Raw genomic sequence first — 23,559 nt, 5'->3', positions numbered from 1 at the left:
GACATGCACTAGAGGCAGCCGTGCCAACCGTGTAGAGTGAACTAGATTTATCACCCCAACTCGGGAATAAGTCCAACTCTTCTTGAGCCTGTAACACCCACTTGACTTCTAAGTTCCTAAAATGAAAACGTTAATTGTATCAATAAAAGGTCTAAGAGGAGCTTTTAGAACACTGTGAATGAGGAAGAGCATGGTTTTAATTGCTTTGCATAGCAGATAGTTCTTGTTTGAAGGTCTAAGAAGATGTGACCGGTTGAGAGGCCGCATTCCAAGATCGTTGCAAACAAGTCGATTAGTCCAACAGGCAACATTTTGACTACAATATTAGCCATTTCAAGCAAAGACTTAGAGTGGTTCCAACTTATATAATTTTCTCTCGTGTGGTGGCCTATCTGGTATTATCCAGTATGTGACTTGCATCCTGGTTTATATTTGAAAAGTCAGGACTTTGAGCACTGTTCATACTATTAACTGGGTTGACATAAATTTTGATTACAAGTATGCAGCAACTTCCCGGTACACAACCCAAAAATTCACAGAATAGCAAAGATAGAATCAATCCGTCCTTCTCTACACCCTCTGTCTCTCCTTTAAGCAACATCAGTATTGGACAGAGGCAATATACTGCCAGAGGATCTAATTATGGGTCTCGCAGAAGACAAACTCATCGCATAGGATCTGATAACTTGTCACTACGATCTACTACCATTGGGTACAGTGGTGTAAAGTCGAACCAAATGGAAGAAACCCCCCAAGGCCAGCGAAGCTCAACCTAGGAGACAAAAAGGGAGAACAGCTCCCCGACAGAGGAGCAGAACCTTGTCCTGCATCGAGAAGCACTCACCAAGCCTGACACTGGGACTGAAACCCTAGCAGCTGGACTGATTTCCCTTCAGTGGCATTGTGAGTTATGCAACCTCATTTTGTTTGATAGTCGTACTCTGCCCCGAAGTGGTCTGTCGACCATGGCAACACAAACTCAACAAAAATGGTGGCCATCAAACTTAGCAGAATGGTTAAAGAACAAACACATTGGCACTCGAAGTCTGGTCCACAAAGTCTTCTTCAGCTCTTCTGGCATTTTCACTTGATGTTGAAGTTTCTGGTGCCAAGTGGCACAATAATGGAAGATGTGATGGTGAGTGAAAATGTCAGAAGAGTCAAAGAGGATATGGTGCCAAAGGATGCTGTATAGAGGACTGGATGAGGGGCCTGTACCGGTGGAGACAGATGGGAAGAAGGTCTAATTTTTTTTTTGTATTTCTTTCTTCTGGGATTTGATGAATTGAAATGATGCCCAATTTGTCCATTTTGTCTCCACAGCTTCATCAATTATGGGGTCAGATTGGCTAAACACCAACGGCCATCTTGTTTCACTTCCAAATTTCTGACCCAAGTCAACTTTACGTTAAACTCATGAAAGGGTTTCTTGGTTTCTAAATGTATTTTAATTAGTCCAATCCGCCTTGTGTTCTATGCCAATATCATCATCAAATAAAGTTATACATTAAAAGAAAGGAAATAAAAAAGATTTGTTCCAGGGGCGATTAAGCCTCCGTGTTTAGAACTTGTCTTTATTCTGCATTTAGCCCTCCGCGATCGCACTATATCCAGTATATTTTATGATAAACATGTCGAGTCAAAGAAACATTAATGAAGCAATTCCCCAAATAAAACAGACCATCATATCTGAATTGCAGCAGAGAGAGAAAGTGGGGTCTTTGTAGTTTAATCAAGATCAGAAGACTTGTTTTGAGCGTCTGTCATCTTTAATTTTACGGCACTTCATTTCAGAGTGGGACAGCCGGGGTCACATGCAATTAAAACACAGGCAAGATTTGTCTTGTGAAATCTTAACATAAAAAGTAATGTGTTACTTCATTTTAACTTTTTTTTTCACTGAACTCAGCGAAAGTCACTAATTACTTCCCCCCTCTTGTCACCTTTTTCAATATAGCGCAAATATGTGCATTTTACTTCTTGGTCATCATACGGAGAAAGTTTCGAATTTTCATATCAAACGTTCAGCTCCGGATAACAGAATGAATCTGGAGGATAAGGAGAAGATTGAAGTTTCTTTTTTTCTTTTTCAGAAATACATTTTAAATACATCTAAGCCCTTCTTAAATTAAGACGCTATTGGATGAAAAGATACAAAAAAGCCATTAATCTGCTTAACCGGGGCAGGTAGGAATACAGATCTCAAAATGACTCATAAATGAAGGGAATTTAATGCGATACGGGGACAAAACGACTTAAATTTATCAGTTCGGAGGAAATGTCGGGAATCAGTTTAGGGCCTGTTTTATACCTAGATGACAGTCGATTCATCACAGTGATTGGTAAATTGCAAAGACCCTTATTAACCTTATTGGTAAGGAGCTTAAAGGTTCATTGAATGCACAAAATAGACTTTGCTTATAGTCATCCCTGCTGCTTCTGATACTTTGTAAAGAAAACCCTTCAGAGTCACATCCCAATCTCCCGTTCAAGTACTTCGCTAATTTAAGTGCGGCCGAGGGAGCCATATAATGGAAATAATAGGAAATCACACGGCGCTGTAGCTTTAAGCCTCCATGTCTGGAGCACCTGGAGAAAGTCTTAAGGCGTTTGCTCTTTTGAAGATAGTTTTTTTTTTTGGGAAACGATAGTGGTTTTATTTTTTAATTTATTTTTTGCAAGTAACTAGGGATTATTTTTGATACCTGTCCAAAAGAGTTATATCTACACCAATTTCCATCCCATGCCGCTAATTAACCTTATTGTATGCAGGAAACAGTCCATTTAATACCTGCATTCTTTCTGTGATGCCAAGTAAAATGAAATCTAGTGTGAAATCTCGTTAGCGTTTGCTGTTTTTGAAGTCATTTTGAAGTTTCCAGTTGTGCTGACTGTGACCTTAGAGCTGATAGCTGGGAAACGTTCAGCCGCGTTCTCTCCGCAGCTCACGTACAGCATTTTCACGTTTAGTGTTAGGTCTCACCTGCACTTTCTGACAGGCAGATATTTATTATTGGGAAGACAAAAGTAAATTTCCTTAAGATTCACAGATGGGGGATTTTTAACAACAACTTCAAAGCAACGGCAGAAAAAAATCAGATATTATATTATACAGAACCCAAAAATAAATTGGAAGATACAACCAGATGTTCTTATGGGTCCTGTTATCTTTTTTTATGATAAGTTAGTGGATTTCATTGTTTTATTGTGAAATTGTCTTCTTTATTTAGGATTCTTCTTTTATATTTATGTCGCGGGCGGAGGAGGGGACACTGCGCTCTCCCACTGCTCGGGTCCGGCTGCCGCTGCTGCTGCGGCCGCTGCCGCTCGGTGGCTCGAGCGATGGGCCGGATCCCGGGGACTCGAGCGGCGCTCCTCGCCCGTGAGTGAAAAGGGGTTTGGTTTTGGGGATTTATTGTCCGTGACGCCACCCACGGTTGTGGTGATTTTTGGTAACACCACCGCTGCTCTGTATGGGGATCCCGGGAGCGGTGACCGGGAGCAGCAGAGTTGTTAGTTCTCCCCTCCGTGGGTAGGGGTTGATTGTCCCGGGGCCCAGTGATGGGGTGGAGGATGAGGGATGGCAGGCCAGGTGCGGGGCCTGGTGAGGTGCAGGGTCGCGGGGGGCAGCGCTGTGCCTCACGGCACGGTGGTACTCACTCAGCCTGAGACGGTGACACAGTTATCGGTAAAACACACGGCTGGAAAGACGGTTCCCACGGACGGCTGCTGTTGCTTTTCCCCGGTAGTTAACGGTGACTGTCTCTTTCCCTGCACCTTGTGTAATGTTGGTAGCGATGGGTTCCCACCGGTTACCCGCTCCCCGACTTGGATATGGGCCGGAGGAGCCCCTCTTTGCCCGCAGGCGCTGGCCCTGAGAAACTGGTGCCTTGGTGGTGGCGGTGTCTCTCTCATACGGTTGGACGGTTGCCTTCAATCGGGACTTAGTTGTTTGGAGACCCGGAGGTCCCCTTCACTGACGGATTTGGCAAATTTACGGCGACTCCTAGCCTTGCCGGGACCCGAAAGGCCCCTGCCAATGGTGCTGGCTTCTCCTTGTGTACCGGTCCGGTACCGCCGGGTCACCACCCGTCCACGGTCCTCAAGGCAACTCCGATAGGCCACTCCTGCAGACGGTCACCGCCGTCTGCTAACCTTGCTGTCTCCGTCCGGGGCACACACCCGGACCAACTTCAGGCTCTTTGCTGTCACTTTTCTCCTCTCACTTGCTCCTCTACCACTCAACTCCTCTCACTTCCTCCTCCAAACTCTAACTGCCTGTGTTTTCCTTCCTCCAGGACTGTGAACTCCTTGGTGGGTGGAGACCAACCACCTGGCTCCACCCCCTGGTGTGGACATCAGCCCCTGGGGAAGGCAACAAGGATTTCTGGTCTAGCTTTGGTGTACCAACCAGGGTGTAGGGTGTGGTGATGTCATTACCTGTGACCCCTGGCTTGTCCAGGGCGTCACATTTACCTTTAGGAACAATCCAGCTTTTCCAGAGAACTGCCTGCTGACAACTAAGAAAAAGAAAACTAAACTTTCTTTTTTATTCTTCTCTTTCTTTCCGTCTTTCTCGTTCTCTCTTTAGTTCTCTTTTTCTAAGTTTGTCTTTCTCCATTTTTATCTCATTTTCCTTTTTCTCTTTTTTTTCTTATTCAATTCCTTTCTTTCTTCTTCTCTATATTTGTCTTTCCTGGTTTTACTTTTCTCATTTTCCTTTTCTTTCTCGCGTTCTTTCCTTTTTTCTTTCTCCCTTTTTGTTTCGGTCACTTTCCGTTCTCTCAGTTTCCTTCTTTTCCTCTCACTTTCCTTCTCTTCCTCTCACTTTCTTTGCTTCTTTCTTTCTCTCACGTTCCATCTTTTTCTTTTTTTGCTTATTCACTTCCTTTCTTTCTTATTTTCTATATTTGTCTTTTTTGTTTTTATTTTTCTCATTTTCCTTTCTTTCTCTCTTTCATTCATTTTTTCTGTCTCCCCTTTTGGTTTCAGTCCCTTTTCCTTGTCTCACTTTCCTTCCTTCTTTCTGACACTTTTCTTTTCCCTTTCTCTCATTTTTTCCCCTTTCTCTCACTTTCTTTCCTTCCTTCTCTCGCTTTCCTTTTTCCATCTTCACTTTCCTTCCTTCTTTCACTTTCATTCCTTCTTTCTCTCACTTTCATGCCTTCTTTTTCTCACTTTCTTACTCTAACTTTCTTTTTTCTCTTTCTTCCTTCCTCTTTTATTTTCATCATTTTCCATTCATTCTTATCCATCTGCAGTACCAGTTAAAAATGTAGACACATTTGTTCATGCAGTGGTTTTCCTTGTTCTTGCAATATGTTTGTTATATATTCAGACCAAAGGCCTCAAATCCACTAAGAAACACATATAGAAGAAATAAAGAAACATGGGTGAAACAAACCAGAATACGTGTTACACCATAGATTCCTCAAATTACTCCATTTTTGCTGTGATGACAGTTTTGCACTCCCTTACCATTCTCTCAAACAGTTCATCAGGTAGTCACCTGGATTGGCTTTCAGTTAACAAGTATTTTTAAAGAGATCATTTGTGGAATCATCAGCCATCAGAAAGTGATTATGACCATCAGATGTGTTTTGCAGAGACAGAGTTGGTGCATTGTTCCATTCAATGCCGAGCTCTATTCCAAGCCAGAATATGGCAAAAATGACTACAGTAAGTAAAAATGTGAAACTGGTTCTAATGAGAACCACCACAGGAAAGGAAGACCAAGATTTACCTCTGCTGCAGAGGATAAGTTCATTAGAGTTACCAGTCTCAGAAACTGCAAATACCAGCCCTCATAAATGATGCACAGACATGAAGTAGCAGACACGTCTCAACATCAACTGTCCAGAGAAGACTGCGAGAAGCTGACCATTATGGTTGAAATGTAGGAAAGAAACAAATGCTAAGAACCACATACAAGAAAATACCTTTTTTGGAACTGAACAAGACAAGAACTATACGTTAGAACAGTGGAAATTTGTACTATAGACTGAAGAGTTAAAATTTGTGATTTTTGGTGCCATTGATCATGTCTATATGAGATGCAGAAAAGGTGAGTGGATGATTCATACATTTGTGGTGCCCACTGTGAAGCATGCAGGGCTAGGTGTGATGAAAGTGGTGGGGCTTTGCTGATGAAAATGTTGGTGATATCTCCCAAAATCAAAGCACACTTACCATGCATGGCTACCCACAGCATTCCTTATGGTTTGCACTTATGCACTTACGCCATCGTTTGTTTTGGAATGGAACACCTCCAAGCTATGTAAAGGCTATGTGACAAAGATGGAGAGGAATGGCGTGCTGCCCGAACGCAACCCAACCGAGATGGTTTGGGATGAGTTGGACCATGGAGTGAAGGCCAAGCAGCAACAAGTGCTCAGTACCTATGTGAACTCCCTCAAGATGGTTGGAAGTCTTTCCCAATGTCAAACTGATGAAGCTACTTAAGAGAAGACGACAAATGGGTGTAAAGTTGCCAGTGTAAAAGGGAATCTAAATTTTAACACATATTCTGTTTTTTTTTTCACATGTGTTTCTTTACTACTTGTTTATATAAGTATACCTTTGTGGTTTTGCTGCCTTCAGCTTGACTTTGCAATGTGCACATTCCAATAAGAACAAGGTAAACCACTGTTGAGTCTAAATATTTGACTGGTATGCATTCATAGATTAGCCAGAGTGCTCGTTCTGTTTGCTGTTCAACCCAAGAGGTGCCTACAATGGGAATGTGAGCATCAGAATTGTACCCTAAAATAATGGAATGACAGTCTGGTGTGATCAATCATGTTTTCTATCATGTAAATGGCCAGGTGTGTGCGTCACTTACTTTGAAAAGCGTTGGAACCAGGATGCACTATGGAAAGAAGGCCCTGGGCAAAGGTTTGCTGTGTCGTGTTCTGTTCCAACTTAAGGCGATTGAAGGTATGAGGTTAAGACAATGGTGTGAGAAGTCCTACCTTTGTGTCTAAGAAGTGGAGCAGACAGGACCAGAGTGCTCCTGGGTGGATGGATTCTAACATGCACGCGGTGAGATAAAAAAATAGTGGTTTATTTTATCCATAGGCCAAAGACATGCAGTAGTACAATGCTGGGATGCTCCGAGTAGCTGGTACTGTAGGTGTCTTGTTGGTCTTTACCCCTGGAGCCACTACTGGTCAACGAACCTTGGCCTCTTTTGGGCTACTGAAGGCCAGTGACTGGCTCTAAAATGGATGCCAGGAAGTGAGGTCACACATTGGGCTGCAAAACACTCCCACAGCCTAGGAAACCAGAAAAGAAACAGGGGAGCAGCACAAGGAATTCTGGCCAGTAGGTGGCAGCAGCAGACAGGCACGAATAACAAAGGCTAATGATAACAGTGACTATAGGTAGGAACAGCACATAATAATAAACCTCCTGATGTACCTAAAAATTGTACATACCTAGTTATGCTCTTCATTGCAGCAACGTTGACCAATACCTAAGGTCTCTGAGCAGGATAATCTTCTCTATTAGGCCTGGGACACACGGCGAGAAAAATTGTGCGTTTAGAATGCGATAAAAAAAAATCACATTCCACTCGGACCAATATTACTCTATGGGGCAGCTCCCATGAGTGATTATTTTCTCAGCCCTAATCGGACCGAGAAAACAGTCGCAGCATGCTGCAAGTGGAATGCAATCCTGTTCCACTCGCACCCATTCAAGTGGTGTAACGCAAGAGCAGTGCGATTCTCGCATTAGCCTGCAACGGAGGAGATAAATCCCTCTCTCTTCTGCAGCACTGGCCCTCCTTTCCCCAGCGCCGCCCCCCTCCCTCTGCAACTGTGGTCTGATCGCACAATAGGACCACAGTCACGTGACACTCGCATGACAATCGGCTCCCGCTGTGCTGCGATCGTGTCCCGAGTCTCATGCGAGGACTCGCAGTAATCCCCATGTGGCCTTAGCCTTACAATGCAAAAGTTCTTCAGGAATGGTATATGGAATCTGATGAAGAGTTCAAGATGCTGACTTGGCCTCCAAACATCCTAAAGTAAACAGCAAGGTCTTCTTGAAAAATGGTAAAATATAGTCCGAGGCTTCTCAAATAGTATATTCTGGGTCAAAAAAGCCATTTTGGCATCTGAGACTTATCAAAAGTCAACATCCACAGAGGGACATCGAAAGTATTAGGGCGGCGTCACACGGTACAATCTATCGTGCGATCGCATGAGCGATTGTACCCGCCCCCATCGTTTGTGCGTCACGGGCAATTAGTTGACAGTGGCGCACAAAGTCCTTAACCCTCTGTCACACGTACTTACCTCCCGGACGACGTCGCTGTGGGCGGCGAACATCCTCTTCCTGAAGGGTGAGGGACGTATGGCGTCACAGCGACGTCACACAGCGGTCGGCCAATAGAAGCGGAGGGGAGCGAGACGTAACATCCCGCCCACCTCCTTCCTTCCGCATTGCTGGCGGGACGCAGGTAAGTTGTGTTCGTCGTTCCCGGGGTGTCACACGGAGCGATGTGTGCTGCCTCGGCAATGATAAACAGCCGGAGCACAGAAGGAGGACCGACATTTTGAAAATGAACGACGTGCCAACGAGCAACGATAAGGTGAGTATTTTAGTTCGTAGCTGTCACACGCTACGATATGTCTAACGATGCCGGATGTGTGTCACGGAATCCGTGAACCCGACAACATATCGCCCGATATATCATAGTGTGTGACGCCGCCCTTAGGCACAAAGTTTCCAACCCCAATCCACTGAAGAATTATGTGGTGCCTCACCACTGAAGGATGTCTCGTATTTTCTTAAAATTGTAAGCTCTTTCCAATGGTAAGTGATGGGTAGAGGTCCGAAAGGAACGCTGAAGAGAAAACTTTGAAATTTAGAATTTTCCGTTACCTTATGATTATCTTATGATCTCGAAAAAAAGAAGATAATTTGGCACTAAATGCAGTTTAATTAACCCATTCAATAAGAGAGATTATTGAGCAAACAGCTAAATGTTTCTATCATGATATCCTTAATTAAACTTCCCTTATTAGAAGCTCAATGACAAGAATTAGCCACACGTAATTAGACTTAATAATGGCACAATTAGACAGAGAATTATGAGAAAAGTGTCACAATTCAAACATTTTTTACATTAATGATATTATTTTGTTTGCATGTGTAGGTGAATATTTTAGCATAGTTATATGGGGAGCAGAGGAAAGACTTCAGCCGAACCCTTAGTGCCGAAAAGGGTCCAGTCGTCCATTGAGGACACCAGTGTTATAAATCACATTTAGCAGATGGGGGTCCGATTACAGATTTTTGCATTTAAGACCAATGTTTCCAGTAAAGGTGCAATAGGCTCTCAACTAAAAATTTGCAAATGATGGGAAAAAATAACAACCAGTTTTATTGTATCATTGCTTTTCATCTGTTCCAGTTAAGGAACTAAATTTGTCAAAATTTGGAAACAGTGGAAAGATATTTTATAGGAATACTGTGATTAGGATCTGCTCGGGAAGAGGTAAAGGGTTTGTCCCATGAACAAAGTTAATTTTAATCAATAGATCTGGAAATAATAATAATTTCCGCAATTGGATGTGTTTAAAAAAAATGTTCCTGTGCTGAGATAATCTTATATACGTGTCCCTGCTGTGTACTGTGTAATGGCCGTGTCTGACAGTACAGGACATGGTCTGATCACACCCCATCTCCTGGGCAGGGGAGGATGCAGAGAGAGTATATGTGGCGCCCCTGACCTGGTCAGGCACCACTGAGTGCTGCACCCATTCTAGGACAGTACTTCCATGTAATCTTAAGGGCCAGAATGAGGTGTGTACGCACAGACACATAGCAACCAGTTCTCCCACACCAGTAGATGGGACCCTTGGGCAGTCTCCGGAGGGGGCTAGCCTTCAAATCTTATCAAGGGGTGAAGCGGAGAGGCTGGGAGCTAAAGTGCAGGGGTTGTCAGGAAAGGAGGGAGAGCCAGTCTGGTGGTGGTGGTGCGCGGCGGTCGTGAGGCAGATACGCGAGCTGCCACTAGTCAGACGCTGCACGGGGTAGTAACCATTAGTGGGGGAGAACGGTCATTTGGAGGAGACAGAGAAGGTGTACCTGGTGACTAGGCACGTACAGGGAGCAGGTCCCTAAAGCAGACTCCAGTTTAACTATCTGCTAAACCTGCCAGTGAGGGGAACTACAAGTACCTCACCAACCACACAGTGTCCAAGCCTTAGCAGCAACGCAGGGACCCATAAGGGGACAGCGCCTGGAGCGATCTCACTTGGTCTACGCTGCCGGCAAACGGGTCAAACACAGGAGAGAAAAGGCAGTAGAGACTCTCTGGATAGACCCCCACGGTACTTCAGGTCAGGGGATTATCCGAACACAGAAGTGCTAGGAAGGTGAGCTAACAGTTACCCTCAGACTGGCCTGAAGAAGACCTGGTTCTACCTTGGTTCATCGCAGAAACGCCCGGGTCCGCTCACAGCAACATCAGAAGTGAGTAAAAAACAGTTGAACGACTTTTGGACTCAGCCTGTATTATTCCGGGACCTGATATCCTGCTCCCCCGAACCTCTGGGGCCTGCCTCACTCACGGGAGGCTACATCATCTGGCTGCAGACCCCATCAGCCCCAGACGCTCGAAAAACCTGCAGCGGCGGTCATTCACATCTCTGACCGCAAGCCGTGAGTGGCGTCACGATATATATACAAAAACTGACATTACCTGTGGCCATACCGAACAAGTCTTTTGGCATCTCTGAACAAGGACCAGCATCCCAGGGGCGCTTCATATACAGATAGCACAGTATGGATCATAGATGATTCTTTTTGTGAGGTAAAACATTTCCATGCCTGTCTTATAAAAAATGTTTTACCTCTTAGAAAGAATAATTTGCAATCCCGTGCTGTATTGTCTGTATACTTTTTCACTTCCTCCCCGGCCCAGGAGCTGGTATGATCAGACCATGTCCCTGTACGGTCAGACACGACCATTACACAGTACATAGCAGGGACACATATATAAGATTATCTCAGCAGAGGAGATGTGTTCTGATCAGACCATGTCCCTGTACGGTCAGACACGACCATTACACAGTACATAGCAGGGACACGTATATAAGATTATCTCAGCAGAGGAGATGTGTTTTGATCAGACCATGTCCCTGTACGGTCAGACACGACCATTACACAGTACATAGCAGGGACACGTATATAAGATCTCAGCAAAGGAGATGTATGATCAGAACAAGTCCCTGTACGGTCAGACACGGCCATTACACAGTACACAGCAGGGGCACATATATAAGACATAGCACAGGAACATTTTTTTAAATCACATCCAGTTGTGGAAATTATTATTTTCCCAAGATCTATTAATTACAATAAACTTTAAAATTAACTTTGTTGCTGGGAAAACCCCTTTAAGTAATTCCAGGGGTGTAAGTTCTCAATCTAAAATTTCGAGAGAGGACCCGGTGGAGCACACATCTGCTTCCAAGCTACTACTGTACCCTCCCCTTAATAATCATATAATACACTATTTAGGTACTTTACTACAGTATACAGGCCAGATGATAGGTTTTAAAAAAATAAATAAAAAGTACACAATTATAAAAAGGGGAGTAATTGAATAATATAAATTACCACCTTACTGGTCCTCCAACACTTTTGATCTTTGTTCATTTTACCGGAATGTGGAAGGATATATGACTGCTGCTGACGATCATTGGCTGCAGATTTGACCACCATGTCACCATTATAGGTGGTGATTGGCTCCATGTTAACCTACACAAGCATACACAGCCGGTCTCTGTATTTTCTGACTAGTCTAGACAAACAAGATGGAAAAGGAAGTATTGAGACCGGCAGGACCCAATACATGTAGGAATAGGAGCAACAAGTGATCAGTAAGGTGGTATGATATCTCCATTAAATCCACCCGGTTTTCACATCACACTGATTTTTTTAAAATATTTTTTTGCAGTTGTATCCCAGTATTGTTGCATTTTTGACGCTGAATTCCCCATTCACAGCAGTGTAGAAAACCAGTGCTGTGATGTTCCCACAATGTGTTTCCAAGGCGTTTTCCAAAAAATTCAGAAAAACTGAAAATCTCTAAACTCATTTTTGAAAAACTGCTGCAAAAGCCTCGCAAAAACGCATTGTGTGAACACAACCTGACCGTATGTATTATACAGGTCTAATCTCGGAACATTTTTCTAGAAGTTTTTAGCAATAGACACAACCAGAAATACATCTATGAGTATTTTGCACATGATGGTGCACTTTTATTCCTTAAGATCGTGCTGACGTATGATCACTTACTACTTTCCACTGAAGATTATTCACAAAATATAGTGTTTTCTTATAAAATTTTGTAAAGAATTTAAAGCCCAAATTTATCATTTCCATTTTTTTTTTTTTTTTTTTTTACACATTTTCTTTTCTTTTCTCATCCTATTGTATTCATTGACACTTCTTGCACAGAGAATTTTTTAAAAGGTCAAACATGGCTAATGAATTTTGCACAAAATAAATAATGCTATTTATTTTAGTCCTTTATGTGTTTTTTAAAAATCAGATGCTCTGTTAAAATGAAACACAAAAGTTACAGGCCAGAATGCCAAACATACAAAAAATAAAAAATGAACATAATAAAAATAAAATGAAGTAAAAAAAACACTGGTGAATACACACAAAATAAACGTAAAAAAGACAATTCAAAAGAAAAATAACAGGTTAAAAGTTTATTTATTATTTTCCATCAATCAATAATACAAGTGAAAATCAGAAACTTTGTAAAATATTATCACGGCCCTGGAATACTGAAACCATCCTCCGCTCACCTGTCCGGTCCCCGTCCTTTCAGTCCTGACCCACGGCACCCAGGTCTCCTCCGCACCTCCATCAGCACCTTCACAGTTTCCTCCGCAGAAGCACTGACAATCTTCTCTTGCCATCTCCTCTTCCGTGCTTCCTGGCCTGTCGTGTGGCTCCCGAGGTCCGCTCATGCGCGGTAGTGTGCAGTTGCACTCTTTTCCCTATTCTTAAAGAGCTATTGCCACCTGACCTGGAATCCTTCCTATGGCCTTTACAGGTACTGGGTATTTAAGGCTTCCTCCCCCATTGGGAGGTGCCATTTCAACACGTCCCCGTAGCTAGTCTGCCCGTGCTAGTTGAGAGGTCACCGTGCTTTAACCCACATTCTGTATTTGTCTGTGACTCCATAATGCCTAGTAGTGCTCGTGTACCTGCCTGTGACCTTCAGTACCTGCCTTCTCCGGACCGCTCCAGCTTTGGTCTCCTCCTCTCCACTTCTGGTTTCCGTCTCCGTCCTGTGTCTCCAGTTGCTGAGGTATTGGGATCCCCCAGGGCTGCCTCCTATAGGACACTCACCAGTGTGTGTATCTGCTGCCACCTCCGGTGGTAGTAGTGAAGATTCAGTCGCCACCCAGGTCCGCTCCTCCAGGTCAGCGAACGGTACCTTGAAACAGTGGACCCACTTCCGCCTCGTCCAGTACCCAGACATGACATATATCTTGTCAGAAAAATCAGCTCCTTTTTCCTCTGGCATGGATTATTCATTCTCAAAATTATCATTTCTTGGGTAAAATGTGTCATCAATGAATATAGAATTTCTCATTACTGGGATAGGACATGACAATTGGTGCTCATAAAGGTCTATGGAAAACAGTAACTGTTATTCAGCAGAACTCTTTCTTTCTTCCCCTCCACAGAATTTTATAAGCACCAACTGTCAGCTCCTATCTCAGTAGTGGGAAAATCTGTATACAGATTTTACCCAAGAATTGAGAGATTAGTACATTGGAAACTTGGATTACAAGTAACCCGGTGTGCGAGTAATATGCAAGACGAGCAAAGCTTCTTGCAAACTTGTAACTTGGTTTACGAGCAATAATTGCTATACGAGCAAATACTCACTTAACACACTTCCGGTTCCGTATGTTCACAGGTGCTGTGACCCACTCTGGCTGGCACGTGGATCCGATAACGATCGCTGCCACTGCAGGGGCTGCTGCTGTCTTTGCTTCACATCAGATGCCGGTGCTGAGCAGTGTCAGCTCTCTCTGCAGTGTATTCTCGAAGGCAGCGCACTGCGCATGCGTATTTCATCCGTTGCTGAAGTGCTGACAGCGGCAGCCTCTGCATCGGCCGTGATCGTTACCGGGTGCACATGCCTGCGGACTGCAAGAACCAGGGAAAAGGCCGCCGAGGGAACAGAGGATAGGTGAGAATAATGGTTTTGTTTTGTGTGTGTGTGTACAGTGTGTACAATGGCACAATAAGGGACCAGGATGGGACATTGCTACAAATTGTGGAACAAATTGTCAAATCTTTCAATTATTTCCTATGGGAAATTTTGGTTTGCTATACGAGTAAAGGCCGCTTTACACGCTGCGACATCGCTCAAGCGATCTCGTTGGGGTCACGGAATTGGTGACGCACATCCGGCCGCTTTAGCGATGCCGTTGCGTGTGACACCTATGAGCGATTTTGCATCGTTGCAAAAACGTGCAAAATCGCTCATCGGTGGAATGGGGGTCCATTCTCTAATATCATTGCAGCAGCAGTAACGAAGTTGTTCCTCGTTCCTGCGGCAGCACACATCGGTACGTGTGACACCGCAGGAATGAGGAACCTCTCCTTACCTGCCTCCCGCCCACTATGCGGAAGGAAGGAGGTGGGCGGGATGTTCGTCCCGCTCATCTCCGCCCCTCCGCTTCTATTGGGCGGCAGTTCAGTGACGCTGCTGTGACGTCGCTGTGACGCTAAACGAACCGCCCCCTTAGAAAGGAGGCGTTTCGCCGGTCACAGCGACGTCACAAGGCAGGTAAGTAGTGTGACGGGTCTGGGCGATGTTGTGCGCCACGGGCAGCGATTTGCCCATGTTGCACAACCGATGGGGGAGGGTACCCAAGCTAGCGATATCGGTACCGATATCACAGCGTGTAAAGTGGCCTTAACTTGGTTTATGAGCACACTCACAGAACAAATTATGCTCGTAATCCAAGGTTCCTTTGTATATGAGGTGAAAGAAGCGGAATTATATTACAAACTTGCTTATTTTCATTTGCACTATTTATTTATTAAATAAAAACTAAAACGATTGTTACTCTTTAAAACACCAAAAGTTAAGTACAAGACAAGGGCAAATGCGATAATGACTTGACCCTTTGTGGAGGGTTTTTTTTTGGGACTTCCAGAAAGTTTGAAAACATATTCTTTATTTATAACCAATATAAAATAATTGTAATAAAATTGCTAAAAGATATATAATAACAGCAAAAGAAAACATAATAAAACGGTTCCCGATGTTCACATACTATAAGGGAACACGATCCCGGAAAGACAATGTCGTGAAAAACTCAAAAATATTTCATACATGTATCCATCATGTCTGTGTTTGGATATCTTCATTACATTTATCACACACAGACATTTACAAATCCATAAAATACTTCTTATTTATAGTATAAAACAATACATTTATCTATAAAATTATATCTCTGTGCAAAAACAAAAGGTTTGTGCACCTCCCCTGAGAAATATGGAATTCTGTATCCTGTCTTATTCAATGTCCACTTTTTATGATATATTTTTCAGAAATTTCTGCAGCGGTCCCATGCGAGAGGACAATTATAGAAGTTGTGGATATTCAGAGACCATCAAAGACCCAGGAAAATGATTTCGGTAAAAAAAAATAGTTTTTTTTATCATAAAATTATGGATTTGGGGATTTTGCGGAATCTACAACAAAAAAAGTTTTGTACTGATGAATTTTCTATTGAACTCAATGGGCAAAATGTTTCTCAAAGTGGTAACCAATCTAGAATATGAAATATTAAGAAGCAAATGAGCAAATAAAGAGTTACATATTATAGCAAAAATATAGCATGTACTGAAAATGTGTCACTTTTGTGAATGATTAATTTTGTGTTTTCAATATCAGTCATTTTACAGGAGGAGGAGGTGAGCTGTGACATCTATTGTGAATGGTGGATCCTTTGTTATCTACTGTATATAGAGGTGTTATCAGTTATTGTACAGGAGGAGAAGGTGGTGGAGGGTCATGATTTGGGGCTGCATGAGTGCTGCCGGATGTGGGGGGCTACAGTTCATTGAGGAAACCATGAATGCCAACGTGTCCTGTGATATACTGAAGAAGAGCATGATCTCCTACCTTCATATTCCAACATGATAATGACCCCAAACTCCCCTCCAAGACCCCCCTGCCTCGCTAAAGAAACTGATGGTAAAGGTGCTGAACTGGCCAAGCGTCTCCAGACCTAAACCCTATGGAGCATCTGTGTGGCTTCCTCAAATGGAAATATTGAGAAGCACAAGGTCTGTAACATACACCAGCTCTGTGATGTCCTCATGGAGGATGGAAGAGGATCCAGTGGCTCCTGTGAAGCTCTAGTGACCTCCATGCCCAAGAGATTCAAGGCAGTGCTTGAAAATAATGGAGGCCACAGACAATATTGACTCTTTGACCATTTTCACTTAGGGATGTGCTAACTTTATCTGCCATTGGTTTAGACATTAATGGCTGTGTGTTGAGTTATTTAGAGGGCACCAAATTTACATTTCTGGACACAACTTTATATTTTATCAATGTGTCAGATCTTCAGTGTTGTCCCCTAAAAATATATAATAAAATCTTAAAAAAAAATGTGAGGGGTGTACTCACTTTTGTTATATACTTTATATATTACTATGGCTAAGGGTTAGCATAATATAACTGGTGTGTATGGTATACACGGATGCCTAAGGAATCGGTTTGGTTGATATCAGAAATGGGACCTTACTGGTGGGATCACTACAATCAGCTCCAAAAACCAAGGAGAAACCAAGGACAATTAATGATTTAGCATACTGGGTATAAAGAGTAAAGCATTGCAGGGAACCAAATATCATGGCTCACAAGAATGTTATCCTCATAAAGGTCATTCCATCAATAACTCTAATTTACAGGATAAGGGATAAATGTATGATCGGTTGGAGTCTGATTGAGGAGACTCCCATTGGTCAATAGTTTGGGGTTATATGTCCCCAATGTAAATGGAATGGTACTGACATACGTTCCGTCTAGAGAAATGGTGGTCCCACATCTACACAACTGTAAACTCAAGTGAATAAACGGAGGGTGGTCAAGGATTAGCGCTACCTCTCCACTCACGAGGGACACCGCAACTCCTGCTTTTGAGAGCTGTTGGATTTCCAGTGGTTGGACCTTCACCAATCATAGATTGAACACGTCTAGAGTAGATGGATGATTAATGTTGGTGGGATAACCCCTTTGAGCTGAGTTAGGGGCATGCCTACAGAGACCGCAGAGATGGAACTTGCACCCATGTCCTATAGCCTATGATTACCCAAAATGTCTCTTGAGACTATAAAGTATGTGTATAATGTAATTAAAGATCTTACATTCGGGGCCTCAAAATAGATTTGTGGTTTGATCTACCATGATCTACTTTTAGGATAAATATTGCCTAAATTTAACAGAAGACGGAATCAAATTCCAATATCATAAGCTCTACTATTTGATTTTGATAAACCATGCAGACGGCCATGTTCCCCGAATCATTTTCCGGTCTCAGGAGGGTCGGTCCAAAAACAATCCCCAAGCTCTGTGTTGACATCAGGTTCGTGGAGGCGTTGACGACAATCCTGTAAAAATAACACAAGGACATATCAGTTTACATTCCTCCACTGCTTCGGGGGTTAAATTCCTAATGTTGACAAATTTAGGTTCTCATGAGAATATAAAGTTGTTACCTAAAGAACAAGTAATTAGCGGCACTGTTTCCTAAGCGCATTGTAGTCTTACATCTCTCTGAAGCGGAGAATTAAATACAGGCCACTTAGATATGTTGGCCGCGAAAATCTAATTTCTAATCATTTTCCCGTTTGAAATAAAAAAAGATGAAATCACTTGCTTTCGGTATTTTCTACGACGACTCAATCAAAATAACCACAATCAGAGGATTGTTATTACTTTCCTGAAATAAAACATTGTTTCATGGGATATAAAAGTAGCTAATAATTATTCCATTCTAGGCCACATTACTGGCTGCATAGCTAATTTTAGCCAAAGACAATGTTATTTTCTTGTGCTGGAACTGGAGCCAATGTGTTTAAAGGAAATGGATTTTAAAGACAAGAGACTGATTTTTAATAAGTATAAATCTCTATCGATCCATCCATTTATCCATCCTTCTACCTATTCATCCATCAATCGTTCATTCATCCATTTATCCATCAATCCATCCTTCCTTTCATCCATCCATCCATTTATCCACCAATCTTTCCATCCATCCATTTATCCATTCATCCATCTTTCTATCTATTTATCCATCATTCCTTCATCCAATCCTTCCATTCGTCCATCCTTCTAGCCATTCATCCATCCATCCTTCTATCTATTGATCCATCAATCCTTCATCCATCAATCCACCAAACCTTCCATCCATCCTTCTAGCCATTTCATTTCATCCATCCATCAATCTTTCCATCTATCCATTTATCCATCCATCCATTAATCAGTCTTCCCTTCCATCTGTGGCGTCCTGGACAAGCCAGGTCGTCACAGGTACTACACCAACACACCCTACACCCCGGATAGGCACACCTAAGCCAAACACAAATCCTTGTTGCCTTCCTCCAGGGGCTGATGTCCACACCAGGGGGTGGGCCAGGCGGTTGGTCCCGCCCACCGAGGAGTTCACAGTCCTGGAGGCGGGAAAATTTTAGAGTTCAGTTTTGGAGAGTGAAGTGGTAGCAGAGGAGACTGACCGTGTCCGGGTGTGTGGCCCGGGCACTCAGCAAGGTTGGCAGACGGTGGTGACCGTCTGCAGGAGAGGCTGATTGGAGTGAACCGTACGGACCGGGGACGGGCGGTGGCCCGCCGGTACTGGATCGGGGAGTGAAGAGAAGCCAGCACCATCCGGCAGGGCCTACGGACCCCGACCAGGCTAGGAGTCACCGTAAAACCGGTCAAATCCATTAGCGAAGGGAACCTCCGGGGTTTCCCAGCAGCCAAGACCCGATTGAATGCAACAGCTCACACCATAGAGGGAAACACAGTCACCGCCAAGGCTACAGTTCCCAGGGCCAGAGCCTGCGGGCAAAAGGGGCTCCCTCAGCATCCATCCAAGCTGGGGAGCGGGTTACCGGTGGGAAGCCATTGGAACTGTAAACACAACACAGGTGCAGGGAAAGGCAGTCACCATCAACCTACCGGGAGGAGAACAACCGCAGCCGCCTGTGGGACCCGTCCATCCAGCCGTTTGTTTGACCAGAGACTCTGTGTCAATTACTGGCTGAGTGAGTACCACCGTGCCGTGCGGCACAGCGCTGCCCCCGTGACCCTGCACCTCACCAGGCCCCGTAACCCGCCTGCCATCCCTACCCCTCACCGGGCCCCGGGACAACCAACCCCCCTACCCACGGAGGGGAGAACCAACATCCAAGCTGCTCCCTGTCATCGCTCCCGGGATCCCCATCCAGAGCAGCGGTGGTGTCACAACTTCACCACAACCGTGGGTGGCGTCACGGACAATGTCCCCAAAACCACACACCAACCCCCCTTACACTCACGGGCGAGGAACGCCGCTCGAGTCCCCGGGATCCGGCCCACCGCTCGAGCCACCACCGAGCAGCAGCAGCAGCAGCAGCCGGACCCGAGCAGTCGGTGAGCGCAGCGTCCCCCCCTCCGCCCGCGACACATCCATCCATCCATTTTTCCATCAATCCTTCCATCTATCCATCAATCAATCCTTCCATCCATCAATTTATCCATCCATCCTTCCTTTCATCCATTTATCCATCCATCCACCTTTCTATCTATTCATTCATACATCAATCCTGCATACATCCATTTATCAATCCACCAATCCTTCCATCCATCCATTTATCCATGCATCCTTCTAGCTATTCATCCATCTACCCTTCATTTCATCCATCCATCCATCCATTCATTTATCCATCTATACATCAATCCTCCCTTTTCTTTCATACATCCATCAATCCTTCTTTCTTTCCATCCATCCATTTTTCCATCCATCAATCCATCCATCAATCAATCAATCCTTCCATCCATCAATTTATCCATCCATCCATCCATCCATTCATCTTTCTATCTATTTATCCATCAATCCTTCATCCATCCATTTATCAATTCACCAATCCTTCCATCCATCCATTTATCCATCCATCCTTCATTTCATCCATCCATCAATCCTCCCTTTTTTTCATCCATCCATCCATCAATCCTTCCTTCCATGCATCCATCCATCAAATACTTCCTTCCATGCAACCATCCATCCATGGGGCTATTAGTAAGATTCAATTATTGGGGAAAAACAGATTTCAATCATAAGTAATGTCTCAATTGAACATCTAGCTAGCGTATTCTATTGACATATTTTAATTTATTTACATTCCATGTATCACGTATAATATTTATTTCTCTATGCATCTAAGCATTTATCTAATATCTATCTACCTATGGATACAGCAGGTGTTATGGTGTGCTAAAAGATGAATTTTGCATTTTTATGGCTGCTCATTTATTTTTCCGATTTCTTTCTTTCTTTCATCATCTATCCATCTACCTACTGTATCTACTTATCTCTCTCTCACTCCATCTATCTACTGTATCTACTTATCTCTCTCTCACTCCATCTATCTACTGTATCTACTTATCTCTCTCTCACTCCATCTATCTACTGTATCTACTTATCTCTCTCTCGCTCCATCTATCTACTGTATCTACTTATCTCTCTCTCGCTCCATCTATCTACTGTATCTACTTATCTCTCTCTTGCTCCATCTATCTACTGTATTTTCTTATCTCTCTCGCTCCATATATCTATTGTATTTATCTACTGTATCTACTTAGCTCTCTCTATCCACCGTAATTTCATTTCTACAGACGTAACAATTCTTTAATGAACATTTGGCAAGGGACCACAAAACTATATATTAGGGTTTATCGTTCCGTATAAGCCCACTTGCCACGCCAGAGTGACATTAAATTGCTGCATGCTGTGTATGGCCCAGTATATCATATCACGTAGACCCATACAAGTCTATTGGGCGTGTGAAACATCCGACTGCGCTCTGATGTCATCAGTCCAATATATGCAGAGACAGGCAATGGAGAAGATGGAGAAATTAATCTCTCCTACTTCTCATCTGTGCTAAGATTCATGTGAGAAAATGTGCAGACGACGCTCGGCTCACTCTCGCAGCAGACGACGCTCGGCTCACCCTCGCAGCAGACGACGCTCGGGCTGACGCTCGCAGCAGACGACGCTCGGCTCACTCTCGCAGCAGACGACGCTCGGCTCACTCTCGCAGCAGACGACGCTCGGCTCACCCTCGCAGCAGACGACGCTCGGGCTGACGCTCGCAGCAGACGACGCTCGGCTCACTCTCGCAGCAGACGACGCTCGGCTCACTCTCGCAGCAGACGATGCTCGGCTCACTCTCGCAGCAGACGACGCTCAGCTCATGCTTGCAGCAGACGACGCTCGGGCTGATGCTCGCAGCAGACGACGCTCGGGCTGACGCTCGCAGCAGACGACGCTGGGGCCGACGCTCGCAGCAGACGACGCTCGGGCTGATGCTCGCACCAGATGACCCTCGGCTCACGGTCGCAGCAAGTGACCCTCGGCTCACGGTCACAGAGGGTGACCCTCGGCTCACGGTCGCAGCGGGTGACCCTCAGCTCACGGTCGCAGCAGGTGACCCTCGGTGTGGATACTGTGTAATGTAATGTGTGGTATTCTTCATTCCCCTGTGGTGTCGCTGTTATAAAATTGAATACTGATCCAAACTCCATGGCCAATTTCTGAAGGTCCCAGTGTAGGGATACTTTGTGATTAGCTTATAGGACCATATATCAAGGGCAACCTCATATTTTTTTACCTAAACACTCATTTGGGTAAGAAATTGATAATTCCAGGTAGGTGTATTTGATTGAAATTGCCCTTTAAGACACATTTCATTGGCAGAAGAAACTGTACACACATCCTGGCCGAATCCCATTAATGAAATTATTTGCAGAATCATATATACATATGGTACATTTCTTAGTAATGAGATTACTTCCACTTAATTAGAACTGAAATTTAATAAGAAAGAGAGTCATAAATAATTCCACTCCCAAAAATAGGTCATAAATAATAATCTTTTAAGTCTAGATTATATTACACATCAAAAGATACATGATGTAATAGAGATCTAGAAATTGTTATCCGCACATTGTGGAGTAGATTCATAACTGTGTTTCCATTAAAAATTACAGATGTATAGACGTTTCTTATTAATTGATATTATTATTTTTTCTTAAAGCATGCTCTATTATATATTTCATTAATTTCATGTCATTCTATAATTAATTGCAGTTTTCCCCAATGATATGAATATAAGACCTTAAAATGGATGTGGGCTGTCAGGTGGGAATGTCTTCTTTCTTTGAGTGATTTGACCGACTAACTCAGATATTTAAGGCATATCAGTCAATTTTTTATGGTGTATTACCTTTAACTAGCTTCTTGTGTGTTCCTCAGGGGTGTGGCTATAGAGGACGTAAATAAAAGTAATCATACAAGGACATTAGCGACTAAAGGGACCCATAGGCTCATCTGTTACGCTGGAAGACATTAGTATTATACATGGCTTCTGGTTGGTGGGTGGCACACTTACAGATTTATCAATTATTTTTCCTGGCTTCAAGTCATGCCCCTGCTTAATCCTCATTCCATTGTCTTTTTCATCTAATCATCCATATTACTCAATAAGACTTTTGTAAGTACAGATGTTTTTGAAAAGGGATCAATCCAAGGATATGTGGGGGCATGTGAAGCTAGCTTTTACTCCTCAAATAAATAGGAAATAGTCCATTTTTGCATTTAAGTAGCTTCCTATGTGTTCCTCATGGGTGTGGCTATAGAACATGGAAAGAGAAAGGAAGTAACCATATGGTATCATGGTCCTGGAGCTTGAGGTAGCCCGAAAAAGACACCAATAATATACATCACAAATGGTTCGTGAATACAGATTTCGCATAAGGGCTGAAGGTTTTTAAAAGGAACCTGCCAGGTGCAATATGCACCAAGAACCACGAGCAATTCTCTGTGCATATTGCTAATCTCTGCCAAACCGTCCCTGTATAGCATAGATAAAGAGATCTTTAGTAAGAGTATTTCTAAAGATCTATTATGTTATGCTAATGAGTGCAGGGACTAGTCCCAAGGGTGTTATATCCCCCTCTTAGCATGGTAGTACCCACACAGGGATGTACTAACATGCTATTCCATTCAGCATCACCAGCGGTGCCGCGCGTACCTGTGTTTCACTGTCAACAGTCTTCTGAATGCCCGGCACTTCCAGTCATGGGCAGTAGACCTCTCTGAAGCTGGGACGCGTACACTCGGCTTCATACTGCACATGACCGCAAGTGCCCAGTATTCAGAAGCGCGGTCACAGTGAACATAGGTATGCGCGTCACCCCTGGTGATGCTGAATGGAATATCA

General features: G+C 43.7%; 1 protein-coding gene across 1 annotated transcript in view; it reads right to left on the bottom strand.

Annotated features, from left to right (window-relative positions):
- Positions 1-15,129: 15,129 nt before the first annotated feature.
- The window catches only part of ARHGAP15 (Rho GTPase activating protein 15), an 892,712-nt gene continuing 884,282 nt past the window's right edge, over positions 15,130-23,559 (bottom strand). The window contains exon 14 of the mRNA XM_075318806.1: positions 15,130-17,685. Coding sequence (XP_075174921.1) covers positions 17,514-17,685 — 172 coding nt within the window. The 3' untranslated portion in view covers positions 15,130-17,513. The remainder of the gene's footprint in view (positions 17,686-23,559) is intronic.

Source organism: Anomaloglossus baeobatrachus, chromosome 7 (assembly GCF_048569485.1).
Source record: "Anomaloglossus baeobatrachus isolate aAnoBae1 chromosome 7, aAnoBae1.hap1, whole genome shotgun sequence".
Classification (NCBI taxonomy): Eukaryota; Metazoa; Chordata; class Amphibia; order Anura; family Aromobatidae; genus Anomaloglossus; species Anomaloglossus baeobatrachus.
This window is presented reverse-complemented; position numbering and strand designations above follow the sequence as displayed.